General features: G+C 31.5%; 1 protein-coding gene across 6 annotated transcripts; it reads left to right on the forward strand.

Annotated features, from left to right (window-relative positions):
• Positions 1-1089: 1089 nt before the first annotated feature.
• LOC143234554 (uncharacterized) lies at positions 1090-21251 on the forward strand. Of its 6 annotated transcripts, none has more exons than XM_076471987.1 (12): positions 1090-1188; positions 3330-3380; positions 4178-4440; positions 6456-6538; positions 7622-7658; positions 10687-10820; positions 11272-11320; positions 13609-13760; positions 15086-15175; positions 17311-18145; positions 19829-20034; positions 20987-21251. In XM_076471987.1, the coding sequence occupies exons 2-12, from the start codon at positions 3367-3369 to the stop codon at positions 21023-21025; spliced, it is 1902 nt and encodes a 633-aa protein (XP_076328102.1). In that variant the 5' UTR covers positions 1090-1188; positions 3330-3366; the 3' UTR covers positions 21026-21251. The 6 variants fall into 6 exon arrangements, with proteins under 6 accessions (XP_076328102.1, XP_076328105.1, XP_076328101.1 ...); XM_076471990.1 differs by having other exon boundaries at positions 1111-1188; positions 3330-3540; XM_076471986.1 differs by having other exon boundaries at positions 1180-1262.
• The last annotated feature ends 888 nt before the right edge of the window (positions 21252-22139 follow it).

Consider the following 22139-nt stretch of genomic DNA (forward strand, 5'->3'; position numbering starts at 1 on the left):
AGTGTATAAATAAAATACGCTTATTATGTTGTCCAAGCAAGCGACACTTTTTTTTTTTGTTGTTGATATCATATATGGGAGTAAATTCAAATATTGTTATTATTTATCTTTTTTTCTTAAAAGTTATAAACTGACTTTCCCATGCTTCCAAACTTTTGTTATAAATAATAATTACAAATCAGTCTTTTAAGGTAAAGTAATTGTAAATGGCATGAAAGTTGACAAAGGGGTTCATTTCTGCACTCAGTAACATATGTAGGCAAAAAAAAAACTGGTAGTCAGTAGCTATCCATAATAAGGTTTATGTCATATTAAAAGACACATTAGCAAATGAAAATGGTTATAAAATTATAACGCTACGTTCAATAGTTTGTGCAATATCAGATTTAATTTTCTTTTAATATCTAAATACAGTTTCCTACTAACGACCTCTACATGTCATCGTCCATGAACAATAAATGTTAAACTAATTCTCAAACTGAATAAGCCTTTCAAGTATTTATAATTTTAGTATACGACAAATACTTTGTGGGTTTCACGATGAAAAGTAGCACAATATTGTTACCAATTAGTCAAAACATTAAAGAAAGAATAAAATATTGTCATCTTGTAAGTTTTAAGTACATGAATACCAAAAACTGTGTTTCAAAACAAATTTAATATTTAGAATTACAAAGTTGTAAAAGAAATAATTAAATCACACTATTTAAAAAAAAAATAATGACGAATAACTGCCTCAGAATGTGTGATAAATTTACAAATCAAGGAACTTAGTAACCGAATAATTTTATGAAGGTATATTTTATTTTTTGCAAAAGAAAAATATGCTATATTAATATCTACCTTCTAGTAGTCTTTTGGAAAAGTTCATACATATATTTAAATAGAATAATATCATATGCCGAATCATTTCAAGAACAAAAAAAAAAAAAGAAATTTATTATAGTATGTTGGCTTTTAGTTTGCACAAGACAGTTATCAATGGTAAACAAGGATCAGAACATTTCTGTTGCAATTAGTTTTTGTTTTTGGTTGAGAGGGTTATTAGTGTGTTATTTTATTTAAATTAAGCTGAGAAAGTCAACCTCATCATTGTCAGGTAATAACAACAGAAAATAAAAGTAATCCTTTATCAACTAGCACAGAAGTAGAGGGCGTTCTAAATAACGGGTGAGGTTTTCTAGTGAGGTAAGTTTAAATGTGAACGGATAATGTGAAATTTTAAGATGGTCGCCAACTTCACGTTATGATTAATTTTGGTTGTAAGTTCGTGATTATACGCATCGTATATATATCTTTGTTAAATGCATTATCTTTTAATATGTACTTATGTTTCATTTCATTCATTATTATTTCTAAATATATTACAAAGTTGTGTACGTTTAATTTATTTTTAATGGTTTATTGTTTATCAATATCACTGCTACCTCAGTATTGCTACTACTAGTGTTACTGTCAGGCCTTTCGTTTCGTGTAATTTAAATTGTATTTTGTTGTATGCAAACGTTTTACTTTTTAGTTAGTGTGTTTAACCTAACGTTATCTGTGTAATACTGCACCTGGTCTAGCTTTACAGTGTACCACTACTACTTGTAGGCGTAATTTCTAAGATAACTAGTGAAAGAGCTGATAATGATATTAACAAGTACAAGCAGGGGGTTAAAATCGATTATTTCTTTTATACTCTTAATGTAACAAGTATACGTTACTTATAAATATTTTAAACTATTTTTGTTAATTAAACCGATTTATGTTATTTTAAAGAGTTTTTTTCAAATATTTAAAACATAGAAATGCAATTTATAAAGTAATATGACTTACATGGATAATATTCATCAGATATTTCTAATCTAATATCATCATTGTTTCAACAAGAACAAACAAAACAGGAACCTATTTTAAATTGTTTTACCTGTGTGCTAAACCTTAGGCTTACAAGCTGCATTAGGCAGTTACTTACCAGTTGTAAACTGCACTAGAAACTTTTTTGATGCATTTAATTTTTAGTTGAGTTGGAGAAGGCTCTTACTGTATAATTTTATTTAAAGTAAGCATAGAAACATTAGTTAGTTTGCCTTTCCTTAGAAGATAGAATAATTTCTGAGATTTTATATATGATGGGCATTATTTTAAGGTTGTTTTTTTTTAGTGCATAAGAAAAATATTTTGTTTATAATATGTTGTATTTCAATGTGTTACAAAATGCGAAGACAGTTGAGGCTAGGTATCTAGAGTTTGAATGAATCTAGTGACTGTGGGACATCTTGGTGACTGTGATGTTGAACTTGCTCCATAGCATGCGACACCAACAGACCCTTCCAGTAAAAAAAAAAGATGCTGATTCAAATGGACTGATACAAAATAACAAACCAGTTAACTTATCTAGTGAGAGACACCAAATCTAGTGACATTTAAAAAAAAAAAACCTGGCTATAAGAGGCAAATATTCAAATTTGGTGATATTGCTTCTAGGTCTGCTCCACAGTGTCAGCACTGGTACCCTGTGTGTTTATAAAAAATTACATGTAAAACCTCACTGCATAAATCGTGACAGTTGAGGTTGGGTTCTGAAGGATAAGATATCCATCACGGAAATATCTTTCCTTTATAATGCAACCCTCTCCCCTCATTAACATGTGATTATGATGTCCCCTACTGATGAATTTTGGTTTTATTTTTGCATAGTATAATGGAGTTTGGAAAGCTTCCCACACATGCATGTATACTGTTATTAATTATATAATTACATCAGTTTTTTTTATATACTTAGAAAAAGAGCATTGTTATCCCTAAAGAAGCTGAAAACAAATTAATAGTTATATTAAAAGTGTACCAACTTGCTGATCTTACTAAAGTATTTTCATACACAATTTGTTTTTGTTTTAATGAAGACACTTCAAAGGAACTTTGACTTACAAAATGCCCTTTATTAGGTATCAGTGGTTAGACAAAATTAGAAATAATGGAATTTGTTTAAAAGTTGAATAGTTTCTATCTACTACTTGTTAGTACATAAACGAGAATTTTTAGGTAGACATGGTTGATATAGTGATGTTACAGAGTGTAATTAAGAATGTTATAATATTCCATCATCAATGATGACCTTTTACCTGTCCTGTCTCAGTTATGATTCTCTCCTGATAAATTAAGTTTCAAGTGTGGATATTCATCTGAATGTGTAATATTTACAAAACATATCTTTGAGGTTTATGTGGTATGAATGAAACGTTATACTGACATCATATTAAAAAGTTTGACAGTCAAGTTTTTGGTGTTAATAACGTATTAAGTATATTAATTTGTGTTTTTTTTTTTTTTTTTGGCTACAGAATCATAAAAGAATTCTGAAGTTGTTCCATCAGAAGAATGTCGGAAGGAAGGTAAAGAAGAAGGAAAGATTAACATTCACGTGTGTGAAAACACAGAATTATAACATACGTGTCTTTAGAAATAATGGTTTTTCATCATATTTAAAGTCTTTACTGAACCATTTCAATATTGAAACAAAACACAGGATATCCAAAGAGTCTGGAACCATAGGTGACTTTTCTTAATACAGAAATAAAAGTTTTAATGTATGAAACACCATTTGTTGTCAGCTTTTAGTATTTTGTACAGTGAAATATTTTCATAAGTTGTACTTCTAACAAATGTTCGTAGTTTAATAAACACACAAATAATTTAATTTTACTCATCTTAAGCTGTCACTTCACAATGTTTTTTTCACAATCTTTGTTTAATATAATACACAGTATATAAGAAGTTTTGACTGTATTTCTTACTATTGCAGAAACTATATCATAAAACAAACAATAAAAGCCATCACCAGCTGCTAGTGAACACTTCTGAAAATGTTGATAAACGATTTGAAAGTCAAGGTTTTGTTGTTTTGTTTTTCCTTAAACGTTAAATCAGGTTTTAAACAATATCCAGAGGATAATTATTTTTTGTCTTTGTCCCATGAGAAGCTTCAGAGCTTGTAGCATTAAAACTTTGTTTGAATTTTGTTGCATATTCAGCATGACTGGTCAACTGTGTAGCTTTGTGCTACAACAAGAAATTTGTCAGTAAGTCAGAAAACGTTAATAACTATGTTGCAAGTGAAGGTTTTATATTTATTATTTAATAAAACCAGCTTCTGTATAAATAATGAGGTAAAATAATTCATTGTTTACAGCTGCAAAAAATATCCCAGGTCAAAAATACCAGTACTGGTTACAAGTAGAAGTTCTCGTGAAAATGTCAGAAAATCACTCGTGAGCGAAGGTTTCAAAGAAACAAATTCTAACACTTGTGCTCGTGGTCAGTCTCGTAAGCCGATAGCACAGGCAGGTGGCAGAAGAAATAAAGAGAAGATTAGGGAAACTAATCAAAAACCAAAAGTTAAAGTACCAGAACAATCAAGGGAAAACCACAAATCACTTGTGGAGAGACAGAAAGGTAAGACTGTCCCCCCCAATTTTGTTACGTTTCTTTTGTAACTTGAAGACTGGTGTACTATTTTAATGCTGTTAAAGTTTATATTTCTGAAATAGTAATAACTGTGAAGAAAAATTGATAAAGTTGGTATTTTGCATTAATATAATTAATACTGAATATAGCAGGTATTATATGTATAATTTAATGGTTCCAAATGTCACCAGCCAAACCTTTTCAGTCTCATCCATTTAATGTGTAAAAAAAAAAAAAAAAGTAATTTAAGTGTAGTTGTTATCAATAAAAATGTTAAATCAAAATAAATAATTTGAGGGCAAGTCGACTATGTGAACACAATAATGCTGGCTGATGGAGTATATTTGACTAATATCCAAAATGCTGTCCACTTTTGAAGTGCAGGTTTTATTTTCTTTCTAATGTCTTTTTTTTAAACATGCTTGCAAATTCTTGTTACGTAAAACATTCTTTATTATATATTATTTGTTTTTTTTTAACCATAAAAATGTAACTTAACCAGGTCAAAATCCATAAAATGTGGCCACAAGTTTTCACTTCAGATCTTGAGGTACTTCAGTTTTTTTCAAATTTTATTTTTTTTTAATTTACTATTGGGTCAAAAGTCAAAACTCAGCACCAAAAATAAAACTGATTTTTGAAACAACTACCAAACTGTTTGTCAAATTTAACTTATTTTAACCTAACCAACAGTTTGATATTTGAGTAAAGCAGTACAACTTCCAGTTGATTTCCCATCATGCTCTCATCCACATTAACTGCATTTATTGTACTTGTATAATATATTCAGGTAAACCAGAGTTAACCCTAGTTTATGGGACATTAGGATATTCAACAGTTTATTATAAAGTACTTTCTGAGTTCTCCAACTATGACTGGGTTTGATAAAGAGATTGGACACGATGTAAGAATATAAATACACAGTAAAGGTGATCATTATTTGTACTCAAACATATGTAAACTGATGTGCATATAGTGAAGGACAGTGCCTGTACCGTACAATCAAATCTGTGTCCTCTTTGCAACTTTAAAGATGTTTAATAAATACAATAATACTGCAAGGAGGTAGAAATATTTGGTAATTCATATAACATGCTTGTAGAAACTTTACTTTTCAGTTTCTGAGTAACATGTTCTAACTTTTGAATTCATATAACATGCTTGTAGAAACTTTACTTTTCAGTTTCTGAGTAACATGTTCTAACTTTTGAATTCATATAACATGCTTGTAGAAACTTTACTTTTCAATTTCTGAGTAACATGTTCTAACTTTGAATTCATATAACATGCTTGTAGAAACTTTACTTTTCAGTTTCTGAGTAACATGTTCCAACTTTTGAATTCATATAACATGCTTGTAGAAACTTTACTTTTCAATTTCTGAGTAACATGTTCTAACTTTTGAATTCATATAACATGCTTGTAGAAACTTTACTTTTCAGTTTCTGAGTAACATGTTCCAACTTTTGAATTCATATAACATGCTTGTAGAAACTTTACTTTTCAGTTTCTGAGTAACATGTTCTAACTTTTGCTTTTTGTGCTTTAAAAGGAAGAGAAAATCAATTGGTTTTGAACAGGAAATGAAAATTAGTGAACAAAGGAAGGGTAAAAAAAATGTTACAGTGAAGGAAAGTACTGACTTTCCATCTTCACACAATTGATACCTTAATAAGCAACTACTATTTATAATCATTGTTTATTTTACTTTAATTTTTTTAGTAAATTCAATTTTTCCTGATGTTACACACTCCAGTTTCATGACCTATCTAGGCCTAGTTAAGTCACAAATTTGTGGTTTAAAAAGAGGTTTTTGACTAATGAAACAATGTGTTATATATATATATATGTATGTGTGTGTGTGTATGTATATAGATGTTGTGTATGTATCGTGTGTATATATATATATATATATATATAGATGTGTGTGTGTACGTATATATAAATGTGTGTGATTACTTTTCTTGATCATTCCATAGTTGTGCAGATATTTCTCTTTACAGAACAACTTCAAGGATTTACTTTTGAAACAGATGAAAAAGCCTTTCAGACTATGAAACATGGGGGACTAACTGCTCCTAGAACGGTTGTTTTTTTTGCTTTTTTTTCTCATTAATAAAATCTGTTTTTCTCTAGTGCAATTTAATGCAGGGGATTCAGTATGTTATATTAAAATGATTTTACAGCTTTATTACACTACTTAATCTATTACATCATGCTCAATTCACTTCAGTCTTACTTTGTTTACCATGTTTGAGGTATGATTTGTTGTGGGTCTCTGTGTGGATGGTCTTGCTACCCCAAGTTGATCCATAGTCCTTTGTCATTATGCACAAGGGATGTTCCCTCCTTGGAAATTCTAAATCTGTAATATGGATACACCTTTATGTACTGAGTGTATGGATATGTGTTGCATGTTGCATATCTTTCCCAAGGCATTCACTTTTTACAGTCATCACACTACTTATAAAATACTGAGTTATCTAAAAAAGTAGTTTTGATACATGCCTTTCTAACTCTATATCAGTTGTGGGTGTTGCACTGCTTACTGATTTGTGTGTTGAGAAGCATTTTAATGTAGTGGACTCTCAACCCTGTGGTCTAAAACTATTAATAATTGTAGACTTCAACTACAAAACTTAAAAAACTTTGATTGAATTTATTAGTATTTAAAAAAGTATACCATTTCTTGTATAGAATATTGTTTTGGAAAGGTTTGACATATTAAAAACATATTTATTTTGAAAAGGCTTAATGTACTTTGGGGAGATAAAAAAAGGTCTGGAAACAATAAGTGTGAAATAAATTTGTACCACCAGATGGAGTGTTTGTTTTTAACTTCAGGGTTTAGATCTCTCCAGTCATTTAGGATACCTATGTAGAAACCTTAAAGTTAATGTGGTTATTTTTATCTTCTATAATACTTCCTTTCTGACCAATGTGTGTGTGTGTGTGTTCTTTTTTAAATTTGTTTGTTGTTTTCATGAAAATTCTCAAAGTTTAGATTCTCATAAACTTGGAAGAAAAGTAATACAATGTGTTTATATTTAAAGATAAACGACGGAGAGTTTTACATTCCTAATCATTTACTTTTCATTTTGTCAGTGTTTTTAAATGTCGTCATATAAGGACACGGTAGTTTGATTTAATCTTTTTTTTATATATATAGCTGTACAAATCGCCAGCTACTCCAAATCAAAGAAAGGGTAAGATTATTTTCACGTTGTATATTTCTGTGTTTTAAAATATGAAGTTTTGTAAGTTTGGCAACTAATAATTGAATAAAACAAATATTTTTAATAATTAATTTGTTGTATGTGATATATTAGAAAAATATTTTAAAAATTATGAGTAAAGTGTAATTATTTTTACCAAATTTTTCTTGCTACATTTTATAGATATTTTTAATATAAACTTCATTTCTTTGTCAGTTATAAAAATTCATGTATGTTTCTATTCACCATGTTATTAATGTGTTTTAAAATTTTATCAATAACTTCACTGAGTCGTACATTTCATTAAGTTTTGTATGTGACTAAGAAATACATCATTGTAACTGGACAATTAAGTTATGTAACAGACTTGTTATCTGTGGTTTCATTATTTATACTTTTAAGACAGTCTTACCAAGTGAATATTTACAGGTATGTTGTAAGGTAAAGCAGAAACTTGCCATGTTACTTAGTCTATATAATTTTGTTACACTTTAAATCAATATTGAACATAATTTGTTAGATTAATAGCATGCAAACCTACAGCACAGAAATGCTACACTATCTTTAACATAGCAGAAAGAGAAGACTGTGATACATTTGTTTGTTTTTGAATTTTGTGCAAAGCTACACGAGAGCTTTCTGCACTAGTCATCCCTAATTTAGCAGTGTAAGACTTAGAGGGAAGGCAGCTAGTCATCACCACCCACCACCAACTCTTGGGCTACACTTTTACAAATGAATTGTGAGATTGACCGTCACATTATAATGCTCCCACGGCTGAAAGGGCAAGCATGTTTGGTTAGATGTGGATTCGAACCTGCAACCCTCAGATTACAAGTTCAGTTCCATAACAACCCAGCCATCACTGTTATAGGAGTTTTCTGGATATTCAATGCTTGTTTGTTTTTTGGCAGCTAACAATATAAGAAAACTCACACTGACGTAATGTAACTTATTATAGTTTTATTGTAATCCAGTACTGTTGCTAAAGGTTTAATCTTTCTACTATGTCATTTCTTCAGTAAATTACATTGTAATGTGACATTGTAATATGTGAAGATTCTACTAACTTGTGTAAGTGCACCAGTTATGTATGGAGAACATCACAATGTTTGGTATTTTCAAAGCTGATTAACCATGTACTGCATATGGATCAGAGTCAGTGTGTGCAAACCACAACCTTTTACAGGGTGCCATTTAACATGGTATTTTATGTTTTATATCAAACTTATCAACTGTTTATTTTACCCACGCTACTAATTTAGTGACAGTTTGTAGTAGCAGAGAGAAAATACCAGATACAGTATCCAAGGATACCAAAATAAATTGTAGGTATCAATTTTGCAGATCTCAGAGGTTCTGTAAGTTCAATATATGAACTATACAATGAACAAAAGTAAACTTGTTCTTCACATGAACGACATTTTGCACCATATCTTGTGCTAATCAGACAAATGACATCAATTTACAGACAGACACATCTTGAGTACAAATACTTCTGTAATGTTCCCAGCTGATACGGTGGTAAGTCTATGGATTTACAATGCTAAATTCAGGGGTTTGATTCCTCTTGGTGGGCTCAGCAGATAGCCTGATGTGGCTTTGCTAGAAGAACAACTTCTACATTTTACTGTAAGATTTACACATTTCATATAGATACATTTAGTGAACTTTGAATCATGGTCAATATTCGTTCTCAAACGTGGGGTTGAGGCCACACACAGATTTACACATTTCATGTAGATACATTTAGTGAACTTTGAATCATGGTCAATATTCGTTCTCAAACGTGGGGTTGAGGCCACACACAGATTTACACATTTCATGTAGATACATTTAGTGAACTTTGAATCATGGTCAATATTCGTTCTCAAACGTGGGGTTGAGGCCACACACAGATTTACACATTTCATGTAGATACATTTAGTGAACTTTGAATCATGGTCAATATTCCTTCTCAAACGTGGGGTTGAGGCCACACATAGATTTACACATTTCATGTAGATATATTTAGTGAACTTTGAATCATGGTCAATATTTCTTCTCAAACATGGGGTTGAGGCCACACACACATTTGATTAATACTTGTGATGTTATTTGGTTCATATTATTTGTGTAGATTGACAGTTTTTGTTAAATTATTTAAAGATTTATTCTGCAACAGACTGTAAGAAGTAACTGATTGGCAACAATCAGTTATTGGTTTTTGAGTTCTAAAGCTTAGTTCAATGGTGTTGTTTTTCAAAGTCTTTTTATAAAACATGGCAAGTTGTCACCACTATATGTAGACTCCAGTTAAGTTGTTAATATTTGTAATTTCTGGACCAAGTATCCATCATTAATTTTTTATTTGTCTACTTATCTATAAACAAAATTATGATGATAAATCATCCATATTCTACCTGCCGACACAGGTTTATGGCAAAAACATATTGACATTATTGGATGTATGAACAACTATTATATATCTTTTATTGATGTTAATAATAGGATATTTTCTTAAAGATATTCTGTTTCAAAAGTTAGCACATAGGATCCACCTACAAATGTGTGAAAATGAGACCAAAACCTGAACACTTTTGAACTGTTGACTATTATTCTCAGGAGAATAAAAAAAATACTACTATATAACTGTTTTTCATCAGTGAGCTACAAATCTATTTAGAGTGAATTTGAAAATAAACGTCAGTATACAATCTTTTGCATTGTATCAAAACAGCTGATGTGGGTATTAACATTTATTGATAAAGAAAGAACGTTTCTCATCATCAAGAATTTTGTGTGTTGTATGAATTAATTTTTTTCAGCATATATATAAAATTTTACTGAAAATATTTACTGCACTGAATACTGTTCTGGTAATTATTATTTTAAGGAATTGTATAAAGTGAAAAATATTTATTTCCACCACAGCAAAGGGAATAGTAAATGAATTTTGTTGGCATAAAATACCATCATAAAGAATATTGGTTATTAAATTTGATGGTTCTTAGGTATTTTCTTTCTTTCCCAAATTTAGCTACACCTAAAAAGATGCCAACTTTACTATTTTCTGGTCGACCGTCAGTGTATCAGACATACAAACCAGTTTTTCTAAGTTCGGAAGATGTGAAGTCAGTGGTACTGAGGCCTGAGTTCACTTCTGAACAAAGGGTGATTATGTCTTTTAGCTTGTGACTTTGTCGTAGACAGCAGCACTATTTATGTCAACCATTTTCTTTCAATTCTATTGAAACCATTCAGCACTGTTTTGGGTGTTGAGCAAAGATCAAATTAAAAATTGTGAATTCTCTCTTTCTTCAGTTTTCAGATTTGTTTTGTGTAGAATTTGCTGCCCATTTCAAAATAATATCTCCTGTTTGTATTTGGAGATGGCATTGATAGAAACATCGTCTCTGTAATGAAGAATCAGTTCCACTGTTGAATATTTTAGTGCACTGTTTAAAGTAATAATATATTTAGTTTTATGTAAGTTTGTATGTACTTTAAATTTATTCATGTAAAAAATATCGTGTTTAAGAGCTTACTTTTTATTTCATACTATCCTGTAATGAATTTTAATTTTTGTAAGAACAAGGCATAATGGTTTTATATCTGTTTGTAGCCTTACAAATCACCAGCTATGTTCAACCAGCAGAAAGGTCAAAGAAAAGGTGAGATTATCTCTCTATTCCAACATTTATTAAATTAGGGTCTGTGTGTCATGTTTGGAATTTTCTCAAAATATGGCAAACATGATTTATAAAATCCAATACATTATTTTTTGTAAATTTAAATATATATAAATTAAAACACTGAATTTTGGAAATAAATTTTCATATACAGATTTTTTTCCATGACAAAAAAAAACCCTCTAACAACATAGTTGTATGTTTGCAGAATTGGGATGCAAGAAACCAGGTTTTGATACCCATGGTGAGCAGAGCACTGTGTAGCTTTGTGTTTAATTACAGATAAACAATCAAGACAGAAACATCAATATATTTGGGAGTTGGCAAGAAAAGTACAATAAATGGGTCCTTTGGTTACCATATATTGATGCTCTGTTCTATAAACATTGAGAGGATATTGTAGTGTTTCTGTTAGAAAGAATGTGGGCATTTCATGAAAACTTTTATAATGGTTACTTTTAAGATTACCTACAACTAGTTTTGAATATAGATTTCTTGAATGAAATATTACCCCTAAGACTAGTTTTAATGAGCTACAGTAATTGAATGAAATATTACCCCTAAGACTAGTTTTAATGAGCTACAGTAATTGAATGAAATATTACCCCTAAGACTAGTTTTAATGAGCTACAGTAATTGAATGAAATATTACCCCTAAGACTAGTTTTAATGAGCTACAGTAATTGAATGAAATATTACCCCTAAGACTAGTTTTAATGAGCTACAGTAATTGAATGAAATATTACCCCTAAGACTAGTTTTAATGAGCTACAGTAATTGAATGAAATATTACCCCTAAGACTAGTTTTAATGAGCTACAGTAATTGAATGAAATATTACCCCTAAGACTAGTTTTAATGAGCTACAGTAATTGAATGAAATATTACCCCTAAGACTAGTTTTAATGAGCTACAGTAATTGAATGAAATATTACCCCTAAGACTAGTTTTAATGAGCTACAGTAATTGAATGAAATATTACCCCTAAGACTAGTTTTAATGAGCTACAGTAATTGAATGAAATATTACCCCTAAGACTAGTTTTAATGAGCTACAGTAATTGAATGAAATATTACCCCTAAGACTAGTTTTAATGAGCTACAGTAATTGAATGAAATATTACCCCTAAGACTAGTTTTAATGAGCTACAGTAATTGAATGAAATATTACCCCTAAGACTAGTTTTAATGAGCTACAGTAATTGAATGAAATATTACCCCTAAGACTAGTTTTAATGAGCTACAGTAATTGAATGAAATATTACCCCTAAGACTAGTTTTAATGAGCTACAGTAATTGAATGAAATATTACCCCTAAGACTAGTTTTAATGAGCTACAGTAATTGAATGAAATATTACCCCTAAGACTAGTTTTAATGAGCTACAGTAAGTTTGTTTTTCAGTCTCTATTAACAAGCATTACTTGTCTTTCAACACTTTTACCTTAATTTTGTTTCTAAAAACTTAACATTTCTGAATTGCTATCAGATATTTTGCTGATAACAGATAATTGACATTTTTGCACCAATAAAGGTTCTGGCAAGGCCAGGTGGTTAGGGTGCTCGACTAGTAATCTGAGGATCACAGGTTCAAATTCCTGTCACACCAAACATGCTTGCCCTTTTAGTTATGGAGGCATTATAATGTGATGGTTAGTTCCACTATTTATTTATAAAAGAGTTAGCAGAGGGTGGTGATGGCTGGTTGCCTTCCCTCTAGTCTTACATTGCTAAATTAAGGATGACTAGTGCAGATAGCCCTTGTGTAACTTTGTGCGAAATTTGAAAACCAAACTGACCCATGAAACATGATGTTAAAGCTACTTGTTTAGTCGCTTTCAAATATTGATGAGATTCTCTTTGTATTCCCCATTATTATTACACAATGTTTATATTCAGTTCTGTTTTGTGAAGTATTGTAGTGGTCCACATGTTATAGTGATCACTCTTGGTAAGTCATTAGAAGAAATGTGGTTAAGTTTTCTAATATAAACTTAAAACATGTAAGCATTCCTTGTTTTACAAACAAGTGTAGTGGAGACACAAGTGTAGAGGACATTTTGAAAGTATTCCTCTATACTTGTCTCCACAACAGGCAGTATCCATCCATACTACAAAGTTTCATCATGAATACTCTGCCTAAACCTATCAAAGAATAGTGAAAAGGTTATAATGTTCAAAGCTGTGTACATATATAATGTGAGAAGTTCAGAGAACAAGTTTGTAACTGATCATTTTTACGTGTACAAGTTTGTGTGTATATCTGCACATAGCTACACCAAGAAAAACCCCTTCTCCGTTTTGTGGCCGACCATCGGTGTACAAGACTTATAAGCCAGTGTATCGAAACTTTGAAGATATTAAATCGGCAGTCGTGTTGCGACCTGACGTTGACCTCCCAACTTACAAACAGACTCCAGAAAAGGTGACTATATGCAAATACTAAATGTTTCTTTTGTAGTAAATACTTTAAAAAATTAAAATACATGAATAACTGTTGTGTATTCCTAGGTTTTAAATTGTTATATTAAGAATCATTCAGTGAAGGTTCCTTGATTTAATATATGTGCCTAAAAAAAGTTTCATTTTAAGGTTTGTATTTAAGACTTGTATTCTAAATATTTTGAATAGACTGAAAAATGTTGGTGCTTACTGAGAAGCAGCCTTTTTTTATCCTCATTATTTTCTGTTTAGGTAAGAACAATAAAGGTCAGTATGAATACCAGTATTAGTCTATTATAAGCCGTTTCCCATGCCATATATCACACTTGGGTTCCCAGACAAGTTGAACATTTCATAAAATACCTGCTTACTTCATAGGAACACTGAATTGTCATTAATAAAATGTTCATTTGGACTTATATTTGTAGTTTCTTTCATTTGACTGGTCTTGAGAATGGTTCTAAGCTGTGGTGAAGAATATGGAATTTCTCAGTGGTTATAAAAATTATATTTATTGGACTGGAAACTTGTATTATGTACAATAGTGCTTGGACTGATGCTTATATTTCCCTCGAAATAATTATGGATCAACTCAGTTCCTTCTTGGTTGTTTGTTTAGTGTCCACCGTGTCTTCACTACACATTGCACAAATTACTCTATAAAACACTACAGATCTTACCATGTACCATAATACTCTATAAAAACTTGAAATACTAGTATTAAGGTGTATGTAGACAAATATCACTGGTGCAACATAAGCAAAAATGTGTATTCTGCTGACTTTGTTTTAATTCCATGTTTTTTATGATAAGTTTTTTCATCTTAGTTAAAGCTTTCAGCAAATTAACATTTAACACTTGCTTAACATGTGGTTGAACATGCTTCCTCTGTTTGCCCTCCTGAACTTTTCGTGTTCTTTCATTCTTATCCATGGCCATCGTGTGATGAGGTTAGTATTGGCTGGTATTTTGCATGGAGAATCCTTTAGAAATCTGATACATCAACTTGACCACTTAGTAGGCTCTGTCTTTCATTGTCAGTGTGATTATATGACAAATCTGATACGTCAACTTGACCATTTAGTAGGCTGTCTTTCATTGTCAGTGTGATTATATGACAAATCTGATACATCAACTTGACCACTTAGTAGGCTCTGTCTTTCATTGTCAGTGTGATTATATGACATCACAATAACACTGTTTTCACCAAACATTTAAAATCTTTATCTTCATGAATCTTACATTAATCAGACTCAATAACATTTAATTAATTATCAGTAACTTTGATTTAAAATTTATTTTATTTAGGCTGTTTTAGTATTTCCAAGCTCTCTAAACAACAATTCTTCGTCAAGAAATGGGAGTGTAAATCAAGTACAGAGAAATATTTCTCCCAAGGTAATTTATTGTTACTTTTGAATTGTCCCTTGTTCAGGTATAGTTCCTGTATATACAATAATTATATATTATTTTCAATAGCCATGTTTTTAAACAAGTAATAGAAGTTCCAATGGAAGTTAACTATCCTATTTGTAAATCTTTACTATTATGAGAATATATTTACTGAAAACTACAAACATCCAGATATTTTTTACTTAAACTTAGATATGTAGATGATTTAATTAGTGTAAATAATCCTGAAATAAATAATGTTAACACTATTTATCCAGTAGAATTAGAATATCTAATACAGGATTACATTATTAATGTGAAGAAATTAAAAATAATTAAGGATATTAGAATAAATATTTCTGATAAAAAAAAAAATTTGCGTTTCTAATTCATGGTTTACCCTCCTTTAATAGTATTGTACCATACCCTTCTGTTATAAACATAACTTTACAATTATTTAGGTATTGTAAAATTGGTAATAAATTACAATATTTTATTAATAATATATTGAAATACTCTTACAAAGATCAACAGTTAATGGATTTAATAAAGAAACTTTTAATAAAATTATTAAACTATTCTGTAACAAATATAAGTATGTATTAAATAAATATTAATGTCACTAAAATTCTAAAACTATTTTTAGTTGTAAATAAGGTCATTTAACACTTGGCACTACTTTATGTGGATGTGCATCTTGCCGCATATAAAGGCTTGTTTAGAGTGTGATAGTTATAATAGATGTAATAAATGGGTGGTGGTTGGGTTCTATACTAGTGTAGATAACTGGTTGGGACTTTTTATTCTAGAATAATTTATTTATTGGGCTACCAATTTGTGCCTTTCTATCATAATAGGGGCTAGAATGCGAACTTCAATAGGTAAGTTTTTAACTTACACCCAAATGGTAGTATCGTGTTTTTATTTTTGTTATTCTTATTTTTCAATTTTTTCTTCACTTTGGAGAACACTCGCCTTCCCACAACTGTCTGCAGGCAGTGAGAGGTGATATAGATGTGGGACATTGTGAGCTTGAACACCCACATCTTGCTCTCTTAATTTCTATATCTGTTGCTACTCCTTTATTTCATTGTGAGACTGATGGATGGAAGTTAAGACAAATATAGCGTATTCCTACCTTAATGTGGCTCCTACTTTTTCAGTCACCTCTAAAACCTAGGGTACTTTTTATATCACATATTATAGCTTGTACCCTAGGATCTTTTGAATTAGTGCAGTTTTTTCATTTATTATTTTTATTATGCTCCCTAACTAGGTGAATGAGGAATAGTATAATGAGGGAAGCAGACTATTCTGTCTAAAAAAAAAAAAAATTAAACGGGAAAAATAACTTGTTTTGAACATAAGTATTTTCACAGCATGTATTGACTGTTGAAGTTAATATCCTTATGAGGCCCGATTTTTTTTTTTTTTTTTAAATACATTTGTCAGCTGACTATTCAGGTTTAGGGCTTGAAATCTCAGCATTAATAAAGAAATGTTCGAGTTTATCCTTTAATTAACTTTGAATTTCAAACAGCAGTTATAGCATATGATAACGTGTTCTATTGTTGACATGCAGTGACTTCTGGAGTGACCAGTTGACCAATATGATACCCAAGTTTAATACACTGTCGACAGAAAGCGAAACTTGCAAATTATTTAATCTGAAACTTGTACCAAAAACTTGGGTTCAATGCTTATGGTGGGCACAGAACATGTGGGCCCATTGTGCTGCTTTCAACAAGAAACAAATCTTTTATCTAGTTCTGCAAGTTGCAATTGTCTATATAAATAGCACATTGGGTTCCTATATTACCATAGAGAGTGTATCATTTTTACGATTCATATAGTTAACATAATGAAAGGTAACAAGTCCAACTGATATATATTTATTTTGCTCAAACCGAAAAGCACATAATTTCAGTATGTGATCAAAGATTTATTTTAAAAAAATGAAAGAAACTTGTTGTTAAATTATACCTTTTTACTTTTTTTGGACAAACAGTATGTCATTAGAAGTAGAAAAATGTTTGAGTTTAAACTTATAAATGTCCTGATTAATTGTTGCTTAGGAAATTTATCGTTAATGAACTTTGTATCACTAGTACTGACTGTGGAAGATTTTGTTTTTTTTCTAGGAATCTTCACAGTCACCTTGTAGCTCTGATTGCTACGTAAAAGAAAACCCAACAATTACAAACTGTTCTGATCAAAAATACAGTGGAGAGTATGAAAAAGAAAATGTTCCCCTCCATCAGTGTCATGTTCTTAGTAAACCATTTGCAAAAACTAATAAGAATATTATTGCTTCAAAAACTCCACGTCTCAACACTAATCCAACTAAGCTGCAGGGCAACACATCAAAATTATTTTCATCTAATCACGAGCCGTTTCAACCTTCAGATATTTTAAGAGAAACGCGTGGTTTGCCACGTAATCTCCTCGGTCATTGCACACTTTCATTTCCTGTTGTTACACCGAAGCCAGTCAAGAAAAATCTCTACTTTACAGAGGAGACAACAGCTTCTCCAGAGCTGAGAGAGAGGTTATCTATAGTCAACAGCCTGTTGTTAGGAGCTCCTATTCATACACCTTTAGTCTTGAGAGATATTGCCAGAAGAGATGAGGAAGTTTCGGAACCATATACCTACACAGCAACACCCCATGGGCACGTCACGTGTCTATCCAACTGTAGAGACTGTTTATCCGCTCAGCAGTGTCAACCACCTTCTACATGTACCCCACTTTCGCAGCATGGTTCATCATTAAAACAGATCACCGCCAGCGAGCAAAGAGCGTGGGTTCCACTTGAGAATCATCATTACAAAAATAACTTGCATTGTTCTAAAGAGGTTGGAACTCCACCATCAGAAGCCTATCTGATTGAAAAACTTGATCAACTTACTGTGCAGAAAATAAGAAATGTATTGAGTCCAGCAGAAAAATGTGGAAGGTTTTCACCAGTCTGTCAGTGTGAGTGATGTTTGTACATACATCTTGATAGAAGTGGCTTTAATACTCTTGAAATATAACTTGTAAGATAAACCTTGTGTCTCATTTGGTATATCTATTGACAATAATATTGTGTTAGTGTAAAGTAGCTAGAAAACATTCTCTCCAGTACTCCTCCGAATAACCGTTAAGAAAAAAACATTCTGTGCAGTACTCCTCTGAATAACCGTTAAGAAAAAAACATTCTGTCCAGTACTCCTCCGATAACCTGTCCGTACTCCTCCAATAACCGTTAAGAAAAAAACATTCTGTCCAGTACTCCTCCGAATAACCGTTAAGAAAAAAACATTCTGTCCAGTACTCCTCCGAATAACCGTTAAGAAAAAAACATTCTGTTCAGTACTCCTCTGAATAACCGTTAAGAAAAAAACATTCTGTCCAGTGCTCCTCCCGAATAACCGTTAAGAAAAAAACATTCTGTCCAGTACTCCTCCGAATAACCGTTAAGAAATATAAACTACATGAGAGTAGACAAGTTTTATCTTGTTTATTAACTTTTCAAATATATCTAGGAGTGTTCGTATTATGAAAACTCAGTTTTATTATCTATATGATTAAGAACTTGCTCCACAAATTTTAGTCTTGAAGGGAAGTTATTCTATATGCATGCTGATGAGGTTGTCCGTATATTTTATCACATTTAGTAGTAGTTGTTCGTTAAGCTGGAAATAGTTATGTTTCTGTCAGTTTATCATCACTTCAAATAGCTTTGATATTTCATCTCATCACAAGTTATTGATTTAATTATTAAAAATACGTGACGAAGCTATGATTAACAGTGTGTTAAATCGGATTTTGATTTGCTTGTATTGAACTTTCCAAAATGTATGGCCAAACAGAAAGGTGTGTAATATGAGTTTTTGTTTGAAAGAACCAGTTTAAAGTTTTTTGTTCTCATGAGCAACATGGTAATCTTTAAAGTTTTTATAACCACTAGAACAAACTCTACTATGAGCTAACTAAATTTTACTTTATACATAACACCAGACAAAGAAGACTTGATTTCAGGGTTGAGGTTCTGAATGCTATTAAAGTGAACACAAATAAAAAGAATGAGTAAGTGAATGTTGAATATTGTAAGTAGTAATGGTTTATCACTTGTATATAATTGATAACAATTACAATTCACTTACTAATTCTAGTTTACACCAAAACATTTATTATACAATTAACTGTTGATTTTAAATACCACCCTGACTACTACAATGTAATATCTTAGTCTAATGAAGCCCGTCATGGCCAGGTGGTTAGGGTGCTCGACTCGTAATCTGTGGGCTGTGGGTTCAAAACCCCATCACACAGAACATGCTTGCCCTTTCAGTCGTGGGAGCATTACAATGTGATGGTCAATCCCACTATTCATTGGTAAAAGAGTAGCCCAAGAGTGGTTGGTGGGTGATGATGACTAGCTGTTTTTCCTCTTGTCTTACACTACTAAATTAGGGACGGCTAACACAGCCGTCATGTACCTTTGCAGAATATCGTTTAAAACCGATCTGTCCCGACTTAACTCTTGATATCTTTAATGCAATGAGTGAAGTTAAATAATGAATAATCTTAAAGCTTACTGATGTATTGCTAGTTGTCAAGACCTTACCATTTTCTGACATGTTGATACTTAATAATCTATGTTCTGTGGTTAAGCTTATCGACCTGTGTCCAAAAAACCACCTCTCAGCCTGAGGAAGATCGTGACTCAGCGTAACTTTGATGAAGCTGTGACAGATAAAGAATGTGCCCTGTATTCCTGTGACCACGGTTTAACATCCCCTTGCATGTTAGTCAACCACCAGGAAAACAGGTCTGTAGGTAACCCAGTGGCCAAGGTTTTGGCTGAAGGAGATGAAATGGTAAGTATTGCTGGGTATTGGCATGGTCTTGTGTGTAATGATTTGATCTAGTGTATGTTAGTACAATGAAGTAATTAATATTGGTATCCACTGACACATTTTTTACAGGTAAGTGTAGAGTATTTGCAAACAGTAGGTTCAAGTTTTATGTAAAGAATAAAATGATGTTTGACAGTAAAGGAAAAAGAAACACAAGTGAACAAGTAAAATATTCACGAATAATGTGTGTGTGTGAGTGAGAGACCTTCCCCCTCATTCCTTATATGCACACCATCAAGTAGTTTTACTTCTGGTGGGTTTTAGTTTTTTTACAGCTCCCCTGAATATAGACTTGAAACAAAACATTAAAATTAGACATAGAAGTAGTTAACTCAAGCCCTACTGTTAGAGACATTGGTTTACCAATGACAAGATAAGTCATGATAAAGACATTGGTCTACAAAAGATGAGACTATACGTTATTGTTTACTGTCCGTGGAGTCGTGATAGAGACAATGATCTATGACAGATGAGACTATACATTATTGTTTACTGTCCGTGGAGTCGTGATAGAGACAATGATCTATGACAGATGAGACTATACATTGTTTTACTAACCATGAAGCTGTGCTAGAAACGTTGGTTTATCAAGACGAGACCAAGAAACTTCTCTAGACATTTTTTTTTTAATATGTCATAAGTTCTAGAAATACAAGCAACACTCCTTAGTTTGCAAAATATCACCCTCTCTGTGAACTTATAAAACCAATTAACCCATTCACTGTGGCTGTGACATATTTTACAATGCACTGGGAAATGTGCATCCCAACCATACTAAAAGTGTTAAAACCTTAATGTCTAGAATGGTAACATACTGAACAGCTAGGAGGCTTAGCCAAGTAACATCAAATAATAATCTTTTAAATAGCAGCTGAAAGATTTGTGTATTAATTACATATTTTATATGTTACAGCACTTTGTTCCAGTTTCTCCCAATGTTTGTGTAAGTTAGGCAATCATCAGAAGAAAAGAAAAAAATAGATTTATATGTATATGCAAGCTGACATAAGGCAGGATATGTGAAAGGGAACTATTATTATTTTGTATTATTGATGTGTATTTGTTTTGAAAATAGTAACATTTTAAGTAGTTTTGAACTCTGTTCAGTGTCATTTTTCCGTTATCAACAAAATTTCAGTGTTCTTTGTCGTATCATGAAATTAAATTGATAAAAACATCATGTTTGTGTGAGTTTTTCTGTGGGTTATCAAATGAAGTTACATAAACTGAACCTAGTATTTCAAGTACTCAATCACAAGGTGATTTAAAAAAATAAACTGAATAAATATCAGTTGATTTTCTTTAGAAACCTTCAAGAGTGTTCATTTCACTTCAGAACCTGGCTGATTCTCCCAGCTGTCTTGCCATTGGTTCATGTTTTATGAGAGATACTTCACTGTACAACAATTAACAAACAAACTTAAGTCCTAATAACACTGCACAACAATTTTTTTGAAAAGTTTTCACTGATTGTGACAGGTACCTGGTGGGTATGCACAAATATAGTTTTGGTTTTGCTTCATCACGTTGGAACTCTGAGAAATAGTTAACTGTTTACCGGCAATAACGTATTTAATTGCATTTATGTTTCTAATACTCTATTAAGTTCAACATAATTAAAAGTATTTTGCTCCTGATGTTCGTTTGTATTCAGCAGCCAAAAATCTATAAGGAACACCCAACAGTGTTCAAGAAGCAAAAACTTTGTTCTGCAGTGTAGCTCACTCTTGCTGGAAATTCATATTAGATCTGTTGAGAATGAAGTGCTGAATATCAGATACAATTTTGATGCAACAAAAATTAGAATATCTATTTAAAAAATGTGTTATCGTTAGTGCTGGTATTCTATAAACAAAGTAAATACATGTCAAAACATATGTAGATTAATTTAAAACCATAAGAAACATTTTCCCCGTCACACACCAAACATGCTCGCCCTTTCAACCGTGGGGGCATTATAATGGTACGGTCAATCCCATTATTCATTGGTAACAGAGTGGCCCAAGAGTTGGCGGTGGATGGTGATGACTAGCTGCCTTCCCTCTAGTCTTACACTGCTAAATTAG

This window comes from Tachypleus tridentatus, chromosome 12 (assembly GCF_004210375.1).
Source record: "Tachypleus tridentatus isolate NWPU-2018 chromosome 12, ASM421037v1, whole genome shotgun sequence".
NCBI lineage: Eukaryota > Metazoa > Arthropoda > Merostomata > Xiphosura > Limulidae > Tachypleus > Tachypleus tridentatus.